This window comes from Heptranchias perlo, chromosome 1 (genome assembly GCF_035084215.1).
Source record: "Heptranchias perlo isolate sHepPer1 chromosome 1, sHepPer1.hap1, whole genome shotgun sequence".
NCBI classification, from domain to species: domain Eukaryota; kingdom Metazoa; phylum Chordata; class Chondrichthyes; order Hexanchiformes; family Hexanchidae; genus Heptranchias; species Heptranchias perlo.
The window spans coordinates 197,623,809-197,646,381 of record NC_090325.1 but is presented as its reverse complement, the minus strand read 5'-3'; the positions used below and the strand labels follow the sequence as shown (position 1 = coordinate 197,646,381).

Sequence of the window (22,573 nt, the reverse complement as noted above, 5' to 3'; positions counted from 1 at the left end):
TGGACAAGGACAGTGTTTGTCTTGCCTCTGTGGGCAGGGGTAACGTTGTACCTCATACCGTCAGAGCATCACATGCAAAGTATCAGGGGCAAATAATTCTGCATTAGACATACCGAGGGCGGGGGAGGCAGCGACCGAGGGCGGACGAGAGGGGGGCGAGAGAGCGACCAAGTGTGTCTGAGGAAGACAGAGAGTGGCCGATATAGAGAAGAAAGAGCAAATAGTAAATGAGAATAGCTGGAGACAAATAGAGAGACGCAGAGTCAAGAGAAAGTTTGTGAGAGCTGTACAAAGAAAAAGAGAATAAGAGGGAGGAAGTAAAAAGAGAAGACACACAAAAAGACTGAGAGAAGCAGCCAAGTGATAAGAGTGCAGTTACAGGGAGATGGAGACACATTGTGTAGTGAGCAATATCGTAGTATTGGGCACACAGGCCTGAGTCCAGTCAGCACTAAAGATACTGGGATCCTGCGCACAAACTATTAGTAAGTCTCCCCATATGACTATTTCTTACATGTGAGTGGAGCATCTACACATTGGCCAAATAAAATAAAGTATAACTTGTTTTCCTGAGCGGCCCTCACTCTTCCCTCGGGTTCCCCAGACTCTCTTCTCTCTGTTTGAAGCTGAAGTTCTCAACTTTTGCCATTGTCCCTCCCTCCCTCCCCCATTTCCCACCCCCCCTCCTCCACCCTTCCACTCCCTCTCTCCTCCTCCCTCCCTCTCCTCCTCCTGTGGTGCAGGCGCTCCGAGGTTCTGCTTCGTGACTCCTCAGGAACTCCCATATTACACCAAGTTCCGGGAGTGCAGGCAAATATTTAAGTAACCTGTCGCTGTAATATGGTGGGCTCTCAGCTCACAGAGCAGAGCAACAACAACAACTTGCATTTATATAGCACCTTTAACATAGTAAAACGTCCCAAGGTGCTTCACAGGAGCGATAATCAAACAAAATTTGACACCGAGCCACATAAGGAGATATTAGGACAGATGACCAAAATCTCGGTCAAAGAGGTAGGTTTTAAGAAGCATCTTAAAGAAGGAGGGAGAGGCGGGGAGGTTTAGGGAGGGAATTCCAGAGCTTAGGGCCTAGGCAGCTGAAGGCATGGCCGCCAATGGTGAGGTGAATAAAATTGGGGATGCGCAAGAGGCAAGAATTAGAGGAGTGCAGAGATCACGGAGGGTTGTAGGGCTGGAGGAGGTTACAGAGATAAGGAGGGGACTGGCCATGGAGGGATTTGAAATCAAGGATGAGGATTTTGAAATCGAGGCGTTTCTGGACTGGGAGCCAATGTAAGTCAGCGAGCACAGGGGTGATGGGAGAACAGGACTTCGTGCGAGTTAGGATACGGGCAGCAGAGTTTTGGATGCGCTCAAGTTAATGGAGGATGAAGAAGGGAGGCCGGCCAGGAGAGCATTGAAATAGTCCAATCTGGAGATAACAAAAGCATGGATGAGGGTTTCAGCAGCAGATGAGTTGAGGCAGGGGCGGAGACAGGCGATGTTACGGAGGTGGAAGTAGGCGGTCTTGGTGATGGAGAGGATATGTGGTCAGAAGCTTATCTCAGGGTCAAATAGGACACCAAGGTTGCAAAGAGTCTGGTTCAGCCTCAGACAGTAGCCAGGGAGAGGGATGGAGTCGGTGACCAGTTTGAGGTGGGGACCAAAGACAATGGCTTCGGTCTTCCCAATATTTAGTTGGAGGAAATTTTTGCTCATCCAGTACTGGATGTCGGACAAGCAATGTGACAAATAAAAGATAGTGGGGGGGGTTGAGGGAGGTGGTCGTGAGGTAGAGCTGGGTGTCAACAGCATGCATTTGTAAGATTTTTTAAAATTTTTATTCATTCGTGGGATGTAGGCAAGGCCAGCATTTATTGCCCATCCCTAATTGCCCTTGAGAAGGTGGTGGTGAGCTGCCGCCTTGAACCGCTGCAGTCCGTGTGGTGAAGGTTCTCCCACAGTGCTGTTAGGAAGGGAGTTCCAGGATTTTGACCCAGCGATGACGAAGGAACGGTGATATATTTCCAAGTCGGGATGGTGTGTGACTTGGAGGGGAACGTGCAGGTGATGTTGTTCCCATGTGCCTGCTGCCCTTGTCCTTCTAGGTGGTAGAGGTTGCGGGTTTGGGAGGTGCTGTCGAAGAAGCCTTGGCGAGTTGCTGCAGTGCATCCTGTGGATGGTACACACTGCAGCCACAGTGCGCCGGTGGTGAAGGGAGTGAATGTTTAGGGTGGTGGATGGGGTACCAATCAAGCGGGCTGCTTTGTCCTGGATGGTGTCGAGCTTCTTGAGTGTTAGTGGAGCAGTACTCATCCAGGCAAGTGGAGAGTATTCCATCACACTCACCTTGTAGATGGTGGAAAGGCTTTGGGGAGTCAGGAGGTGAGTCACTCGCCGCAGAATACCCAGCCTCTGACCTGCTTTTGTAGCCACAGTATTTATGTGGCTGGTCCAGTTAAGTTTTTGGTCAACGGTGACCCCGAGGATGTTGATGGTGGGGGATTCGGCGATGGTAATGCTGTTGAATGTCAAGGGGAGGTGATTACACTCTCTCTTGTTGGAGGTGGTTATTGCCTGGCACTTGTCTGGGCGAATGTTACTTGCCACTTATCAGCCCAAGCCTAGATGTTGTCCAGGTCTTGCTGCATGCGGGCATGGGCTGCTTCATTATCTGAGGGATTGCGAATGGAACTGAACACTGTGCAATCATCAGCGAATATACTCATTTCTGACCTTATGATGGAGGGAAGGTCATTGATGAAGCAGCTGAAGACGGTTGGGCCTGGGACACTGCCCTGAGGAACTCCTGCAGCAATTTCCTGGGGCTGAGATGATTGGCCTCCAACAACCACTACCATCTTCCTTTGTGCTAGGTATGACTCCAGCCACTGGAGAGTTTTCCCCCTGATTCCCATTGACTTCAATTTTACTAGGGCTCCTTGGTGCCACACTCGGTCAAATGCTGCCTTGATGTCAAGGGCAGTCACTCTCACCTCACCTCTGGAATTCAGCTCTTTTGCCCATGTATGGACCAATGCTGTAATGAGGTCTGGAGCCGAGTGGTCCTGGCGGAACCCAAACTGAGCATCGGTGAGCAGGTTATTGGTGAGTAAGTGCCGCTTGATAGCACTGTCGATGACACATTCCATCATTTTGCTGATGATTGAGAGTGGACTGATGGGGCGGTAATTGGCCAGATCGGATTTGTCCTGCTTTTTGTGGACAGGACATACCTGGGCAATTTTCCACATTGTCGGGTAGATGCCAGTGTTGTAGCTGTACTGGAACAGCTTGGCTAGAGGTGCTGCTAGTTCTGGAGCACAAGTCTTCAGCATTACAGCCAGGATGTTGTCGGGGCCCATAGCCTTTGCTGTATCCAGTGCACTCAGCTGTTTCTTGATATCACGTGGAGTGAATCGAATTGTCTGAAGACTGGCTTCTGTGATGGTGGGGATATCGGGAGGAGGCCGAGATGGATCATCCACTTGGCACTTCTGGCTGAAGATGGTTGAATAGGAACAGGAGTCGGCCATTTAGCCATTAGCAGATTTGCCTAGTTTACTGTGGACAATCTCTGTCTCATCACATTGAACCTAAATTTAGAATCTTAGTAGCTGTTACGGGTTTCTCCATTATATTCAAGGCTGACATAGATAGATTTTTGGACTCTAGGGGAATCAAGGGATATGGGGATCGGGCGAGAAAGTGGAGTTGAGGTCGAAGATCAGCCATGATCTGATTGAATGGAGGAGCAGGCTCGAGGGGCCATGTGGCCTACTCCTGCTCCTATTTCTTATGTTCTTATGTTCTCCCTTTCAAACACAACGTTGAACTTGATCATATTGTTATCACTATTAGATAAATGTTCACGCACTGTTAGGCTGTTAACTAAATCTGGCTAATTGTTCATTATTAAATCTAATATGGCCTACCCCCTTGTTGATTCTAGGACATATTGTTGCAGAAAGCTGTCCTGAACACACAAGAAATGAGGGGGTGGACATATGAGGAGAGGTTGAGTAGATTGGGACTCTACTCATTGGAGTTCAGAAGAATGAGAGGCGATCTTATTGAAACATATAAGATTGTGAAGGGGCTTGATCGGGTGGATGCGGTGAGGATGTTCCCAAAGATGGGTGAAACTAGAACTAGGGGGCATAATCTTAGAATAAGGGGCTGCTCTTTCAAAACTGAGATGAGGAGAAACTTCTTCACTCAGAGGGTGGTAGGTCTGTGGAATTTGCTGCCCCAGGAAGCTGTGGAAGCTACATCATTAGATAAATTTAAAACAGAAATAGACAGTTTCCTAGAAGTGAAGGGAATTAGGGGTTACGGGGAGCGGGCAGGAAATTGGACATGAAGCTGAGTTCGGATCGGTCAATCCCCTGTGGGTGGCGGAGAGGGCCCAGGGGCTGAGTGGCCGGGTCCTGCTCCTACTTGTGTTCTTTAGATTTGTGGTTGGGATCAGATCAGCCATGATCTTATTGAATGGCGGAGCAGGCTCGAGGGGCCGATTGGCCTCCTGTGCTCCTATTTCTTATGTTCTTATGAAATTCATTACCTTTCCTACATGAGCTTGTCTGCTTATCCCAATCTATATGAAAGTTAAATTTCCCCATTAAACCACTCTGCCTTTGCTACATGCTTGTTTAACCTCTGCATTTATTGTGCCACTTCACAGCTGCTACCAGGGGGCCCATACACAACTCTCACTACAGTCTTAAATCCTTTTCTTAATTCTACTCATAAAGTCTCCACTGCCTGCACACCTCTCATTATATCCTCTTTTATTATTGAAGTAATTTCATCCCTAATCACTAAGGCTATTCCTCCCCCATCACCAGTTTCCCTCTCCTTCAATGGACCTTATAACCTGGTATATTCAGTTCCCAGTCCTGACCGTCTTGCAGCCATGTCTCAGTATTGGCTGCCATGTCGTACCCTCTAAGTTGAATTTGCATCTGCAATTCATTCAATTTGTTCCTTATACACAGTGTGTTTGTATAAAGAACGCTTATTTTGGCCACACACCCTAACCTGTCCTTCTGCTCTAATGTTGTTTTTCTCAGACATTTCTTATTTCTCTCTCCTGATTTAATTACTTTACATCTTTTAGTTTTCCCTTTACTATAATGCCTAAAGCACAATTTCTGACTCTCACTCCACTCGCTTCCTTTTCGTTTGTTTTAGAATTATTATTTATACTACCTTTTCCACCTGAGCCCCCCGTCCCCCTTTCCCCCAGTCAGCCTAATGTCAGTGGTGGGGAAACTTTTAGAGACAATAATCCGGGACAAAATTAATTGGTACTTGGAAAAGTCTGGCCGAATAAATGAAAATCAGCACGGATTTGTTACAGGAAAACTGTTTTTGAGTAACTTGATTGAGTTCTTTGATGAAGTAACGGAGAGGGTCGATGGGGGAGTGCGGTTGATGTTGTGAGTATGGACTTTCAAAAGGCATTTGATAAAGTACCACATAATAGACTTGTTAGCAAAATTAAAGCCCAAAGGGACAGTGGCAGCGTGGATACAAAATTGGCTAAAGGACAGAAAGGAGAGAGTAGTGGTGAACGGTTGTTTTTCAGACTGGAGGGAAGTATACAGTGACGTTCCCCAGGGGTCAGTATTAGGACCACTGCTCTTTCTGATATATATTAATGACCTGGACTTGGGTATAGGGGGTATAATTTCAAAGTTTGCAGATGACACAAAACTTGGAAATGTAGTAAACAATGTGGAGGATAGTAACAGACTTCAGGAGGACACAGACAGACTGGTGAAATGGGTACACACATGGCAGATGAAATTTAATGCAGAGAAATGTGAAATTATACATTTTGGTGGGAAGAATGAGGAGAGGCAATATAAATTAAATGGTACAACTTTAAAGGGGGTGCGGGAACAGAGAGACCTGGGGGTGCACATACACAAATCTTTGAAGGTGGCAGGACAAGTTGAGAAGGCTGTTAAAAAAGCACATGGATTCTTGGGCTTGATTAATAGAGGCATAGAGTACAAAAGCAAGGAAGTTATGCTAAACCTTTATCAAACACTGATTAGGCCTCAGCTGGAGTATTGTGTTCAATTCTGGGCACCACACTTTGGGAAGGATGTCAAGGCCTTAGAGAGGGGGCAGAAGAGATTTACTAGAATGGTACCAGGGATGAGGGACTTCAGTTATCTGGAGAAGCTGGGATTGTTCTCCTTCGAGCAGAGAAGGTTAAGAGGAGATATGATTGAGATGTTCAAAATCATGAACGGTTTTGATGGAGAAACTGTTTCCAGTGGCAGAAGGATCAGTAACCAGAGCACAAAGATTTAAGGTGACTGGCAAAAGAACCAGAGGCTACATGAGGAAACATTTTTTTACGCAGCGAGTTATAATGATCTGGAATGCGCTGCCTGAAAGGGCGGTGGAAGCAGATTCAATAGTAACATTCAAAAGGGAATTGGATAAATACTTAAAGGGAAAAAAAATTACAGGGCTACGGGGAAAGAGCAGGGGAGTGGGACTAATTGGATAGCTCTTTCAAAGAGCCGGCACAGGCACGATGGGCCGAATGGCCTCCTACTGTGTTGTACCGACTATGATAGTGTGATATCAGCTTGTGAGTTGCGTGTGAGACTTAAGTTGCGCAGCAGTGTTGCAAACACTTGGCTACCTCTTCCCAGTCTGTCCTCACGTGTTCTCTTATGCTGTATGGCTGATTCACACTTTGTGTCACACTGCCCAGTGAGACTGTTTGACACTTAGGAACATAGGAACAGGAGTAGGCCATTCAGCCCCTCGTGCCTGCTTCGCCATTTGATAAGATCATGGCTGATCTGTGATCTAACTCCATATACCTGCCTTTGGCCCATATCCCTTAATACCTTTGATTGCCAAAAAGCTATCTATCTCACATTTAAATTTAGCAATTGAGCTCGTACCAATTGCCGTTTGCGGAAGAGAGTTCCAAACTTCGACTACCCTTTGTGTGTAGAAATGTTTTCTAATCTTGCTCCTGAAAGTCTGGCTCTAATTTTTAGACTGTGCCCCCTACTCCTAGAAACCCCAACCAGCGGAAATAGTTTCTCTCTATCCACCCTATCCGTTCCCCTTAATATCTTATAAACTTCGATCAGATCACCCCTTAATCTTCGAAACTCCAGAGAATACAACCCCAATTTGTGTAATCTCTCCTCGTAATTTAACCCTTGAAGTCCGGATATCATTCCAGTAAACCTATGCTGCACTCCCTCCAAGGCCAATATGTCCTTCCGAAGGTGCGATGCCCAGAACTGCTCACAGTACTCCAGGTGTGGTCTAACCAGGGTTTTGTATAGCTGCAGCATAACTTCTGCCCCCTTGTACTCTGGTCCTCTTGATATAAAGGCCAGCATTCCATTAGCCTTATTGATTATTTTCTGCACCTGTTCATGACACTTCAATGATCTATGTACCTGAACCCCTAAATCCCTTTGGACATCACTGTTTTTAACTTTTTACCATTTAGAAAGTACCCTGTTCTATCCTTTTTTGATCCAAAGTGGATGACCTCACATTTGTCCACATTGAACTCCATTTGCCACAGTTTTGCCCATTCACCTAACCTATCAATATCCCTTTGTAATTTTATGTTTTCATCTACACTGCTTACAATGCCACCAATCTTTGTGATGTGGAGATGTCGGTGATGGACTGGGGTTGACAATTGTAAACAATTTTACAACACCAAGTTATAGTCCAGCAATTTTATTTTAAATTCACAAGCTTTCGGAGATTTTCTCCTTCCTCAGGCAAATGTTTCAAGAGCTCCTTGAAGCCTACGCATTTATACATATAGAACAATACATGGTGTTTACAGACTGCCCCTGCAACTGCCCGTTGCCAAGGCAATCACCGTGTTCAGACAGAGAGGTGTCACCTGCAGAACCCCCGAATACACATTCAACAAAAAAACAAACAGGGAAAAAAAACAGAGAAAAAAAACACAGAGAGAGGCAGAAACATCCGGAAGGCAGAGAGAGCCAGCAAATGACCCATTATATTAAAAACAGATAACATTTGTTCGCTGGTGGGGTAACGTGTAGCGTGACATGAACCCAAGATCCCGGTTGAGGCCGTCCTCATGGGTGCGGAACTTGGCTATCAATTTCTGCTCGACGATTTTGCGTTGTCGTGTGTCTCGAAGGCCGCCTTGGAGTACGCTTACCCGAAGGTCGGTGGATGAATGTCCATGACTGCTGAAGTGTTCCCCGACTGGGAGGGAACCCTCCTGTTTGGCGATTGTTGCGCGGTGTCCGTTCATCCGTTGTCGCAGCGTCTGCATGGTCTCGCCAATGTACCATGCTCTGGGGCATCCTTTCCTGCAACGTATGAGGTAGACAACGTTGGCCGAGTCACAGGAGTATGAACCATGCACCTGGTGGGTGGTGTCCTCTCGTGTGATGGTGGTATCTGTGTCGATGATCTGGCATGTCTTGCAGAGGTTACCGTGGCAGGGTTGTGTGGCGTCGTGGACGCTGTTCTCTTGAAAGCTAGGTAGTTTGCTGCGAACGATGGTCTGTTTGAGGTTGGGTGGCTGTTTAAAGGCGAGTAGTGGAGGTGTGGGGATGGCCATAGCGAGGTGTTTGTCCTCATTGATGACATGTTGAAGGCTGCGGAGAACATGGCGTAGTTTCTCCGCTCCGGGGAAGTACTGGACGACAAAGGGTACTCTGTTGGTTGCGTCCCGTGTTAGTCTCCTGAGGAGGTCTATGCGATTTTTTGCTGTGGCCCGTCGGAACTGTCGATCGATGAGTCGAGCGTCATATCCCGTTCTTACTAGGGCGTCTTTCAGCGTCTGTAGGTGTCCATCGCGTTCCTCCTCGTCTGAGCAGGAACCTTACCTTCGGGTAAGCGTACTCCAAGGCGGCCTTCGAGACACACGACAACGCAAAATCGTCGAGCAGAAATTGATAGCCAAGTTCCGCACCCATGAGGACGGCCTCAACCGGGATCTTGGGTTCATGTCACGCTACACGTTACCCCACCAGCGAACAAATGTTATCTGTTTTTAATATAATGGGTCATTTGCTGGCTCTCTCTGCCTTCCGGATGTTTCTGCCTCTCTCTGTGTTTTTTTTCTCTTTTTTTTCCCTGTTTGTTTTTTTGTTGAATGTGTATTCGGGGGTTCTGCAGGTGACACCTCTCTGTCTGAACACGGTGATTGCCTTGGCAACGGGCAGTTGCAGGGGCAGTCTGTAAACACCATGTATTGTTCTATATGTATAAATGCGTAGGCTTCAAGGAGCTCTTGAAACATTTGCCTGAGGAAGGAGAAAATCTCCGAAAGCTTGTGAATTTAAAATAAAATTGCTGGACTATAACTTGGTGTTGTAAAATTGTTTACAACCAATCTTTGTGTCATCGGCAAACTTAGATATGAGACTTTCTATGCCTTCATCTGAGTCGTTAATAAATATTGTGAATAATTGAGGCTCCAAGACAGATCCCTGCGGGACTCCACTAGTCACATCCTGCCAATGTGAGTACCTACCCATTATCCCTACTCTCTGTCGCCTTTCGCTCAGCCAACTTGAAAACCAAGTCCGTACTTTTCCCTCGATTCTATGGGCTTCTATCTTAGCTAACAGTCTCTTATGTGGGACCTAATCAAATGCCTTCTGGAAGTCCATATAAATAACATCCATTGACATTCCCCTGACCACTACTTTAGTCACCTCTTCAAAACATTCAATCAGGTTTGTCAGGCACGACCTACCTTTCACAAATCCATGCTGGCTCTCTCTGATTAACTGAAAATTCTCGAGGTGTTCAGTCACCCTATCCTTAATTATAGACTCCAGCATTTTCCCCATAACAGATGTTAGGCTAACTGGTCTATAATTCCCTGATTTCCCTCTCTCTCCTTTCTTAAAAAGTGGAGTGACATGTGCAATTTTCCAATCCAGAGGGACAGTTCCCGAATCTAGAGAACTTTGAAAGATTATAGTTAGGGCATCCGCAATGTGCTCACCTACTTCCTTTAAAACCCTGGGATGGAAACCATCTGGTCCTGGGGATTTGTCACTCTTTAGTGCTATTATTTTCTTCATTAATGTTGCTTTACTTATATTAATTTTATCAAGTCCCTTCCCCGATTCAATATTCGTTTTCTTGGGATTTCCGGCATGCTATCCCCTTTTTCTACTTTAAATACTGACGCAAAGTAATTGTTCAACATGTCCGCCATTTCTCCATTGTCAATGACAATATCCCCACTTTCAGTTTTTAAGGGGCCAACACTGCTCCTGACCACCCTGTTTTCCCTAATGTAACTATAAAAGTTCTTCGTATTGGTTTTGATATCCCTTGCAAGTTTCTTTTCATACTCTCTTTTTGTAGCTCTTACTATCTGTTTTGTGACCCTTTGTTGATCTTTGTATCTTTCCCATTTGCCAGGATCTGTGCCATTTTTTGCCTTTTTGTATGCCCTTTCCTTATGTCTTATACTGTCCCTTACCTCTTTAGTTGTCCATGGCTGTTTTTTTTCGCAGGTAGAGTTCTTGCCCCTCAGGGGTATAACCCGATTCTGTATCACGTTAAATGTTTCTTTAAACATTTCCCACTGATCATCAGTCGTTTTACCCATTAACAGATTTGCCCAGTTTACTGTGGACAGTCTCTGTCTCATCCCTTTGAAGTCGGCCTTACCCAAGTCAAGAATCTTCGCAGCTGACTCACTTTTTCCCCTTTCAAACACTACGTTGAACTCGATCATGTTATGATCGCTATTGGATAGATGTTCGCGCACAGTTAAGCCGTTAACTAAATCTGGTTCATTACTCATTACTAAATCTAGTGTGGCTTGCTCCCTTGTTGCCTCTCGGACATACTGCTGTAGAAAACTATCCCGGACACACTCAAGAAATTCACTACCTTTCTGACAGTTGCTAGTCTGCTTTTCCCCAATCTATGTGAAGGTTAAAGTCCCCCATTAAGACCACTATGCCTTTCTTACACGCTTGTCTAATCTCTGCATTTATACAATCTAGCACTTCAGAGCTGCTGCCAGGGGTCCTATACACAATTCCCACTATAGTCTTAGATCCTTTCCTATTTCTCAACTCAACCCATAAGGTCTCTGTTGTCTGCTTACCTCTCGTTATATCCTCCTTTATTATTGAAGTGATTTCATCTCTAATCATTAAGGCTACTCATAGAATCATAGAATCCATTTTCCCTATCTCTCCTGTAGACCTTATAACCCGGTTTATTTAGTTCCCAATCCTGACCACCCTGCAGCCGTGTCTCAGTAATAGCTATCATGTCATACCCTCCAATTTGAATTTGAACCTGTAGTTCATTTAATTTATTCCTTATACTCTGTGCATTTGTATATAGAACTCTTAGTTGGGCCACACACCCTAGCCTGACCTTCAGCTTTGATGCTGGGTTAATCGCCTTACGCCTTCTAGTTTTCACTTTATCTGTAGTGTCTAAAGTACACTTTCTTTCCGCTGCTCTACGCTTTTCCCTTTCACTTGTTCTTGAACAACTGTTTGTACTATTTGTATTGTAAATTTCCCCTGGGTCTTCCCCTCTCTTGCTGTTCTCAACTTTACTCCCTTCTGACTCCCCGCTCAGGTTCCCATCCCCCTGCCACTCTCGTTTAAACTTTCCCCAACAGCACTAGCAAACTCCCCCGCGAGGACATTGGTCCCAGTCCTGCTCGGGTGTAACCCGTCCCACCTTCCCCAGAACCGGTCCCAATGTCCCAGGAATCTAAATCCCTCCCTCCTACACCATCCCTGCAGCCACGCATTCATCCGGTCTATTCTCCTGTTCCTATACTCACTAGCATGTGGCACTGGTAGTAATCCTGAGATCACTACCTTTGAGGTCCTGCTTTTTAATTTATCTCCTAACTCCTTAAATTCACCTTGCAGGACCTCATCCCTTTTTTTTTTACCTCTGTCGTTGGTACCGATATGGACCACGACTACTGGCTGTTCACCCTCCCCCTCCAGAATGCCCTGCAGCTGCTCCGTGACATCCTTGACCCTAGCACCAGGGAGGCAACATACCATCCTGGAGTCACGTTTGCGGCTGCAGAAACGCCTATCTGTTCCCCTTACAATTGAATCCCCTATCACTATAGCCCTGCCACTCTTCTTCCTCCCCTCCTGTGCAGCAGAGCCACCCGTGGTGCTCCGAACCTGGGTCTTGCTACTTTCCCCTGATAAGCCATCTCCCCCAACAGTATCCAAAGCAGAATATCTGTTTGAGAGGGAGATGGCCCCAGGGGCTCCCTGCTCTACCTGCCTAGTCCTTTTACTCTGCCTGGCGGTCACCCATTTCCTTTCTGCCTGCGTAATCTTACCTGCGGTGTGACCACCTCACTGAACGTGCTGTCCACGATAGTCTCAGCATCACGGATGCTCCACAGCGAATCCACCCGCAGCTCCAGCTCCAAAATGCGGTTTGCCAGTAGCTGCAGCTGGACACACTTCCTGCACACATGGTCGCCAGGGACACTGGTAGTGTCCATGACTTCCCACATAGTGCAGCAGTTGCTGTGCTGCCATGACTTGCCTTAGATTTACCCTGCGTTCACCTCTCAGACTCCCCTCCCGCTCTCGGACTCTCCTTTTATACTGTGCTTACCTCTCGGACTCTCCTGCCTCACCTGTGACGTCACACAGTAATTTTCTCTTGTTGCAGGTCTGCTGCTGCTTTTATCCCCACTCTCAGTCTTCTGCTGCTCAGGTCTGCCGCTGCTCTGCGGAAAAGGTTAGGAAAAGCAAGGCAAAGCAGCACCTCCTTCCCCCACTTCACCAAACTCCCACACTCAACAAACTCTCAGCTGACCACTCTGTGCTCCGTTGCACTCAGTGCTGTTGCATGATCAGGCCCCTGTATTTCTACAGCTTGTGACTCAGATGAGTCAGGCCTGCTCCACCTTCAGGACACTTTGTATCACACTGCCGAGTGAGGCTGATTCACACTTTGTATCACACTGCCGAGTGAGGCTGATTCACACTTTGTATCACACTGCCGAGTGAGGCTGATTCACACTTTGTATCACACTGCCGAGTGAGACTGATTCACACTTTGTATCACACTGCCGAGTGAGACTGATTCACACTTTGTATCACACTGCCCAGTGAGTCTGATTCACACTTTGTATCACACTGTCCTGTGAGTCTGATTCACACTTTGTATCACACTGCCGAGTGAGGCTGATTCACACTTTGTATCACACTGCCGAGTGAGACTGATTCACACTTTGTATCACACTGCCGAGTGAGTCTGATTCACACTTTGTATCACACTGTCCTGTGAGTCTGATTCACACTTTGTATCACACTGTCCTGTGAGTCTGATTCACACTTTGTATCACACTGTCCTGTGAGTCTGATTCACACTTTGTATCACACTGTCCTGTGAGTCTGATTCACACTTTGTATCACACTGTCCTGTGAGACTGATTCACACTTTGTATCACACTGTCCTGTGAGACTGATTCACACTTTGTATCACACTGCCGAGTGAGGCTGATTCACACTTTGTATCACACTGTCCTGTGAGTCTGATTCACACTTTGTATCACACTGTCCTGTGGGTCTGATTCACACTTTGTATCACACTGTCCTGTGAGTCTGATTCACACTTTGTATCACACTGTCCTGTGAGACTGATTCACACTTTGTATCACACTGTCCTGTGAGTCTGATTCACACTTTGTATCACACTGTCCTGTGAGTCTGATTCACACTTTGTATCACACTGTCCTGTGAATCTGATTCACACTTTGTATCACACTGTCCTGTGAGACTGATTCACACTTTGTATCACACTGTCCTGTGAGTCTGATTCACACTTTGTATCACACTGCCGAGTGAGGCTGATTCACACTTTGTATCACACTGTCCTGTGAGACTGATTCACACTTTGTATCACACTGTCCTGTGAGTCTGATTCACACTTTGTATCACACTGTCCTGTGAGACTGATTCACACTTTGTATCACACTGTCCTGTGAGTCTGATTCACACTTTGTATCACACTGCCGAGTGAGGCTGATTCACACTTTGTATCACACTGTCCTGTGAGTCTGATTCACACTTTGTATCACACTGTCCTGTGAGACTGATTCACACTTTGTATCACACTGTCCTTTGAGTCTGATTCACACTTTGTATCACACTGCCGAGTGAGGCTGATTCACACTTTGTATCACACTGTCCTGTGAGACTGATTCACACTTTGTATCACACTGCCCAGTGAGACGGATTCACACTTTGTATCACACTGTCCTGTGAGACTGATTCACACTTTGTATCACACTGCCGAGTGAGACTGATTCACACTTTGTATCACACTGTCCTGTGAGTCTGATTCACACTTTGTATCACACTGTCCTGTGAGACTGATTCACACTTTGTATCACACTGCCGAGTGAGACTGATTCACACTTTGTATCACACTGTCCTGTGAGACTGATTCACACTTTGTATCACACTGCCGAGTGAGACTGATTCACACTTTGTATCACACTGTCCTGTGAGACTGATTCACACTTTGTATCACACTGTCCTGTGAGTCTGATTCACACTTTGTATCACACTGCCGAGTGAGGCAGATTCACACTGCCGAGTGAGGCTGATTCACACTTTGTATCACACTGTCCTGTGAGACTGATTCACACTTTGTATCACACTGTCCTGTGAGTCTGATTCACACTTTGTATCACACTGTCCTGTGAGACTGATTCACACTTTGTATCACACTGCCGAGTGAGGCTGATTCACACTTTGTATCACACTGTCCTGTGAGACTGATTCACACTTTGTATCACACTGTCCTGTGAGACTGATTCACACTTTGTATCACACTGCCCAGTGAGACTGATTCACACTTTGTATCACACTGTCCTGTGAGTCTGTTGTTGTCCAGTGATCCTTTCCCTTTCTCAGACAGATATTTAATGTGGTGTATTGCAGATCCCAAGACTGCTGTGAGAATCTGGAGAGTCAATTTTTTCATATGTCAGCTCCCTTAAATCAGACAATTATAAAGGTTTGAGGGGCCAAAGAGCAGTTGTTTCTCAGAGAGTTATGAGATTGAGGTGAAATTTGGAAGGCAGATCACTGCACTGCTTATAATTTTCCTTTTAGATTGGACGCGTTGTGTTAATGCTGCAGCAGCAGTTGGCAAATTGCAGGACTACCAATAACTGGAGTTCTGCGATGACCAGTCTGTAAATGTCCTCATGCATTGATATTTCAGAAGCTGTGTTGTTTTATCAATATTAAGTGAGAGGGATTGTGTGCAGCTATTTTGACACATTGAATACGTCTATATTATGAGAACAATAATTGACATTCTTAATATAGATTTACTCAATATGATTGATAAGAAGAAAGCAGAACAGATTCACCCACATGTATAAAAATGTCCAAATCCAGGTACAATTGAGGGAGGTTTTATTGATTTGAATCCAATGGGTCATTTACAATGCTTGAAACAGAGAGCTCATGTTTTATTCAAACTTTCTAATGGGTCTGTATTGGTGCAGATGACGTCAAGTTATCCCAGAGCGATGAGCTCTTGGTTATTTAAAGTAAGTTGTGGTTAAATATCAAAGGGACACAACCCTGAATGCAGTTTTCTTCCCTCCATCCAGTCGCTTTCCAAGACCACATCTTTCACCATTGTCAACTTCAAACCCATTCATCAGTCCTTGACCATCCTGGGTCTTGATTCCTCCAATACCATCCTTGCCCCTCCCACTCCATGCACACCACACACTACAGTACACTCAGGATGTCACGATGTGCAGCATCACTCACTCCAGACGCCCCTGTCTTTGCTAAACTCCACTGTGACCAAGATTTCAACATCTAACCTTCAAATCATCCCATGGTCTCGATGATCTCCTTGCCTACATGCATCTCCCACTCCTCATTCCGCACTCCCTCCACTCCCCCATCAGTGCCCACTCATTCACTCCGTGAAACTCCCTCCCTTCTTCCCACAATTTCCCATCACTGTCCGTACAACTTGTGTTAAATTCCCTTTAACTTCCATGTTTCCTAAAAGTCAAAGATAAATCCATTAAAATGTTCTGAAAACTTGTGACTAGCCTATTTAAAATATTATCCAAATGGACGTGATCCTGGTTGAGCTCGTTTAGGGATCTGAGGGAAGGGTCCTCTATTTTCTGTTAAAATCTGTGTTTTTTTAGGTGCATGTTGGTTGAGGGAGTGGCCCGAGAATGACCACCTCACGGGGTGGCCCGAGAATGACCACCTCACGGGGTGGCCCGAGAATGACCACCTCACGGGGTGGCCCGAGAATGACCACCTCACGGGGTGGCCCGAGAATGACCACCTCACGGGGTGGCCCGAGAATGACCACCTCACGGGGTGGCCCGAGAATGACCACCTCACGGGGTGGCCCGAGAATGACCACCTCACGGGGTGGCCCGAGAATGACCACCTCGCAGGGGATGGCCCGAGAATGACCACCTCGCAGGGGATGGCCCGAGAATGACCACCTCGCAGGGGATGGCCCGAGAATGACCACCTCGCAGGGGATGGCCCGAGAATGACCACCTCGCAGGGGATGGCCCGAGAATGACCACCTCACATGGTGGCCCGAGAATGACCACCTCACAGGGGATGGCCTGAGAATGACCACCTCACAGGGGATGGCCCGAGAATGACCACCTCACGTGGTGGCCCGAGAATGACCTTCTCACAGATCTCTACTGCTACGTTATTGATAAAGGGGTTGCCTGGCTAAAATTGAGAAATCAATGAGAGAAACTTGTGGCCTTGCATTGATTCACGCACCAAGCAGCCTTGCATTCTGCACGTGTTTAGTTTGCAGCAGAACTTCTGTAACAGGTCATCGAATGGAGTTGTCCCAATTTCAGAGTTTCAGCAATGATATTGACAGAGTTCTCTGATACGCCAGGTACTGAATGACTGATATCGACATAAGATACTGAGTTCAGGCCAAAGAGCAAAGGAAGAGGTTAGGAGAATTTTTTTTATGCAATGCCCTACCGATGTGTCTAAACATTTTTAAAAAATGGCTCGTGTGAGCAGCTCGGAGGAAATTGGAGCAAATGAAGAATCAAGTTAATTGATACCAGCTGGAGATAGGAGTTTACGTGGGCTGCTCACTCCCACACAATCGTCTTCAGTTTGAATAACCTGAGCTCCACCTTCCGATGTTACCAGGCAACTGATGATTCAGTTAACGTGAGTTGGGTTCTGCCAATTCATCTTTCCTTTAACAATATAACATCTGTCTTCTAATCAGAGGGGTAGACTGAGCTCTAACCAGAGGGGTAGACTGAGCTCTAACCAGAGGGGTAGACTGAGCTCTAACCAGAGGGGTAGACTGAGCTCTAACCAGAGGGGTAGACTGAGCTCTAACCAGAGGGGTAGACTGAGCTCTAACCAGAGGGGTAGACTGAGCTCTAACCAGAGGGGTAGACTGAGCTCTATCCAGAGGGGTAGACTGAGCTCTAACCAGGCTCACCTCGGGTAATTCAAGTAACATTGCCCTGTTCTCAGCAGTACACAGTGAATGTACTGCAGGGAATGTAGAACACGCTCATTTCTTGAGTACCATGGAAATTGGTTTGGTTCAGTTTTTCACCTGTTGTGAGCTGCTGCTGGTTTTTATGTTTTGCAGGTTCACATGTTGAAAAAATGCAAACAGAAACAGAAGAAGCAAACTGGGAGTTTCAAAGATACAAGAACAGAGAGCATGACCACCTCGGATCTGGGCAACTGAGACCAGATGTGGCAGCACCAACTTGGAAAAGAAAATTCCCATTTCATCTAAAGACTTGCAGTGTGACCACGTAAATCAAGAGATTATTTGATGATGACTATAAAAGTTTGCAGCAGTTTGCAATTCATAGTTTTTGACACATATTTGGCCATTTTCACTGGAACGTTATCTGTTGTTTGTGATATCCTAACACAGGTGTTGAATTAACAATTAAATGATTTAGCCAAAATATTTCTCCTTGAATCTGAAACGTAGAATTGTAAACTGAATTGTAAAATTGTTACCAAAATGGTCACTGATCAATGGAGAGGCACCTTTTACTTGTGTACAGGAAACGCCTCATCCTTTCCCACTTTAAGGACCTGTTCTGGACTGAAGTGGACTTTGAAATTAGTGACTGTTCTCACTGATTTCAGTTCTGACTTACTCCACTTGTGCCACTTACCTCACAGTGTTTGAGCAGTGGGTCAGGAAGATAAATTAATGATACAAGGAGCTGATTGGGCAAACATTAAGATATAAAAAGGGCCGGGAACATGGGTATTCCAAGTTACCACAGCTTGTCGCTTATTTTGAATCATTTCCCAAGTCAGTTCTGAAACTGTTATAATCTAGACTCAAACATAATCCCTTTAAAAGATTGTAAGATTCTTACAAATATTCACGGTTGACATCTTTCAGTAGAAAGACATTCCAAGTTTCGAGTATTTGTTTACCTCTTTGATGTTTTAAGTTAGTGCAGTGAGCAGACAAAACCAATTCTATGTTTGAACTTATTAACGCTGAACTTAAGTAGAGCTACATTGTACTTTGAAAAAGAAATCTTTTTAGAGAGAAAATAGTTTTATGCAGAAATAATATTTATGTTTGTGGGTGATGGAACGTTCAGGGATACATCGTTAAAGTGGATACCACAACAAATACTTCTTATTGGTCAACCTTTCTACCAGATCCACACACTTGTGACAGAATGTAATCCTGTAAAACAAAAAAGATGGATTTAACACACACATTGTTGTATCCTTTGATAAAATTAATGGGAGAACCAGAAAAATGGTGAATTATCCCAAAAATACACTTGATGAAAATGTGCAGGTAATCTCTGTGCCCCTGCCTTTTTAAGGATTTTGAATCCATTCCAATTTAAGGGAAGCCTAAATTTTCTCCATGTTGTATTTAGAGCAAACAAATCAAATTAAATGTAATCATTCCGAACAGCTATGTGTAAAACATTTCGTGCCTCAGCTGAGGAATTTTTTGCATGCTTAATTTTTTGCAATTTTGTAAATTATAATTAACTGGGGTTAAGTCTCGAATCACAAGTTGTTATGCAATCTCTACCCAGCCTTGTACAACAACATAGGATAGCATCATTCTGCAATGGAGACCAAGTTTTACTCATTCTTTATAGCCAGTGCCTCCCTTCTCCACTTGCATTTTGCAGGTCAGTAATCACTGTTATTGGACACCTGCCTTGCAGTTCACTACTTTATAAATGAAATGCCATTCTATAATAGTTAATAGTGATATTTTACCTCACAGAAATTCAAGTTGGACAAGGCCAATTTTCTCACTTAATATCAATGGTGTAGCTTTACAAATACCACATAATATTTACCACATCTGTTGAGAGTAAAATAATCTAAACAAACCTGTTTCCATTATTTTATGAATGAGAACTTTGCTAGTTGCACCTTTCCTGACTGGGGATCTTGCCAGTGAAAATGTTACTGAATAGGGACCTTGTTAATTACACATCTACTGAGTGGGAACATCACTGGTTATACCTTTACTAAATGAGGACCTCGACAGTGAAATCTTTGCCTAGTTAAATCCAGCGTTAGTAAACAAAAGGCAACTTTTTCTACTGATAATATTGTGCCTAAAGTATTACCAAGCATCTAGATATATGTATTGATCTTACAAGTTGCATTGTGTACTCGTGAATCAGAATCAATGTAGCTAACAGCACCCAGGATGGCATTTTGAAAAGCTAATGTTAGGTTCTTTGTTCTTTGTGAACAGGAAGCCTATGAAGGAAAACAGGAACACACACATTGGTGTGTAGCATTAAGGGGTCCAAATTTCTGGTTGTATCAATGCATGACATTGAATTCAGAATAACATTCAGTTTGGGAGCTTTGAGCATCTGTTGGATTTGTACTTGGTGCATTGTCTGCAGTGCACCACGGTGGCAAACATCACCATTTCCACAATTAACATTCCTCAGGCTCTCTTTTGGGGGGAAGTGTAAAGGCCATTAAACTATGGTCATACCAGTAATAGGTATCTTCATTCCAATTTGCAAGGTGCAAATATTAATAAGACAGTCCTGCTTAATTTAGTTTCCAGACAGACAGAACTCCATCTACATTAATAGACAGCCTATTTCTTACAACTAATTTAGTTTAGCTCCAGATTCCTGCCTCAGCTTAATTTAGGTTTGTCCAGCTGTAGGAAAGGATATGTTAAGAATAGATTTTCGTCTAAATCTTACGATACAGTATGGACTGTGGTGTCTACGCCCATTGAAATTGGTTTCATTTTAAAATTTAAAAAATTGTACGTTTGAATTAATTATTTTTTCTCTCTATAAACCTTCATGTATATGTTTAAATTAATCAAAATTAATTCCTTTGCTGGGTGTTACTGGAGTGGGTTAATCCGAGTTAACAGTTTATACTAAATCCAGTGTTTTTAATGCTTTAAAAACTTTTCACAGTAGCCATGAGGAAAAAGTTACAAGAAGTGGAGGTTTTCCTTTGATGAAACCAAGTTTTAGCATTTCTGTTCACTGTAGTATTTCTACTGAATAGGGAGCTGAAGCCAATTGGGAAACGGAAAACTATTTCTCAGTCCCAAAATGTTTACAGTTTGAAATTCTAGAGTTGTATTTTGATAATGCACATGCATTTTGAAAAATATTGATTACATATTTGTACCTTTTGATTTGACAGAGGCAGTTTTATTTTGATATGCTGTTGAAAGCTTTGTGGATTGATATATGCTAATATGTTGAGTTTCCTGGGAATAACATTTGTGTAGCAACTTAAAAAGAAATACTTTTTGTAGATGCAGGCGCAAAGATATTGATTGGTTTGCTAGTTCATAACACAGCACATCATGAATTCCAACATACATTTTTGTAACCACAAACTCAACAAGTCACAGTTTGATTTTGTATATTGGGTATTTATTTATCTCCTCATTCAAAGTCTTACAGGATTTGCACATTTCTCCTGGAGATGGAGAACAAATGTTTCCTCCTTTTACCAGTCAATAGGAGGGGCAGCTCTCAGTGTGTTAAAGCTCCTTTTCCCTTTAATTGAGACTGTTATTACACTGCAATATTTTATAATTTCACTAAAAACTCCTTTCAATTTACATTCCATTGGCCCTTTTGTGCAAGTGTTGCTTTTACCGATGGCATGAGAATGAAGGGGGCAGGGCTCTTTAACCAGGATTCATTTAGTTCAGACTAAATGAAAGCTTGGGAACCAGCCTGTTAGTCAATGAAGTAGAAGTTTGTAGTTACTATAACTGGCTGTTGAGCAGACAGCAATTTTGGGAAGTGTCTTGTTAGTGGTTGCTGGTTTCCTGGATGAGAATGATACTTGGCATAAGTAAAGTCATAAACAAAATGCCAAGCTTATAACATCATCCAGTGACACCTACCGACCTGAACACCAGTCATTGAAAAGGCCACAAGAGTTAAGAAAGTGAGTGAGACAAACCATCTTATCTGGTCACCCATGTACTATTTCAGGACCTGACTGCTTTCCATCACACTTTTTTAAATGACTCACCTTCTACATAGTTGGGTGTAGCTTTATTATTGAAAGATGTTTGCGTCAACATAAAGTTGCTCTTTATTATGGTCCAGCATTAAACTGTAAATACAAAGCTCTTTCTACATTGTTGCCAGTAGCGGTCACCATTCTTTGAAAATTGTTACCATTGTCTTGTGATGGTTGTTTTGGAACGTTAGTCTCTGGTGGGTAATTGTAGATTTTTTTTAGTGGACTTTTAATGTAATGTCACACTTTACAAAGAAGCTGTAATAATAACCTACTCATTTGTCAGTTTTCTACACTACTCCATCAATGGGATTGGAACTGAATTACGCTTAAAACAATCCAAAAACTAAAAGGAAATTGAAAACGGTTAAACAGAACAATTCTCTGATCAAAGTACCAGTGTTTTATGTAATCAAATAATCCTGGAGTCAGAAAAATGAGTAATTTATATACACTGCAGACTTTTGTCAGGTTAGATTGGTAGCAAATTCATTTTTGTTTTCTTAGGGTGCTGGAATCCATTTTAACTACAGACTTGTTCAGTTTATGGGTTCAAAATGTCTGTGACCACGAGTGTGGGATGTGCAAATGTATTTACTCACTTGTTTACCTGTGATTATTTTTTGTTTCTAGTTTGCCTTGTATAATGTTAGTTTTCAAATCTCTGTTTTGTAGATCAAAACCAGTGGAAATGTTTCTTGTTAACAATTTGTGTTGTGTTCAATGTGGCTCATATACTGTAAATTTATTGACCTAACTCACAGGATTCACATCATTCCACCATCTACTGATCCGAGCTAGAATTTCCATCATTTGATGTTAATTGCATCAGTTGTGTATATTTTGAAATGATAGAGTAAATGGGTTGCTGTTGTGTTGTAAAAATTTGCACTGATGTCACATATAATCACTTCTTTTGAATATAATTCTGTGTTCAATGAAAAACCTATGGAAAGAATAACATCTTCAACTAAATAAAACTGGGAATTTCA

At 43.9% G+C, this 22,573-nt stretch overlaps 1 protein-coding gene across 1 annotated transcript in view; it reads left to right on the top strand.

Moving 5' to 3' along the window:
* Positions 1-22,573, top strand: part of LOC137331248 (diacylglycerol kinase theta) — a 168,239-nt gene extending 145,666 nt beyond the window's left edge. Inside the window, exon 23 of the mRNA XM_067994908.1 lies at positions 17,683-22,573. Within this exon, the coding sequence (XP_067851009.1) occupies positions 17,683-17,784 (102 nt within the window). The 3' untranslated portion in view covers positions 17,785-22,573. The remainder of the gene's footprint in view (positions 1-17,682) is intronic.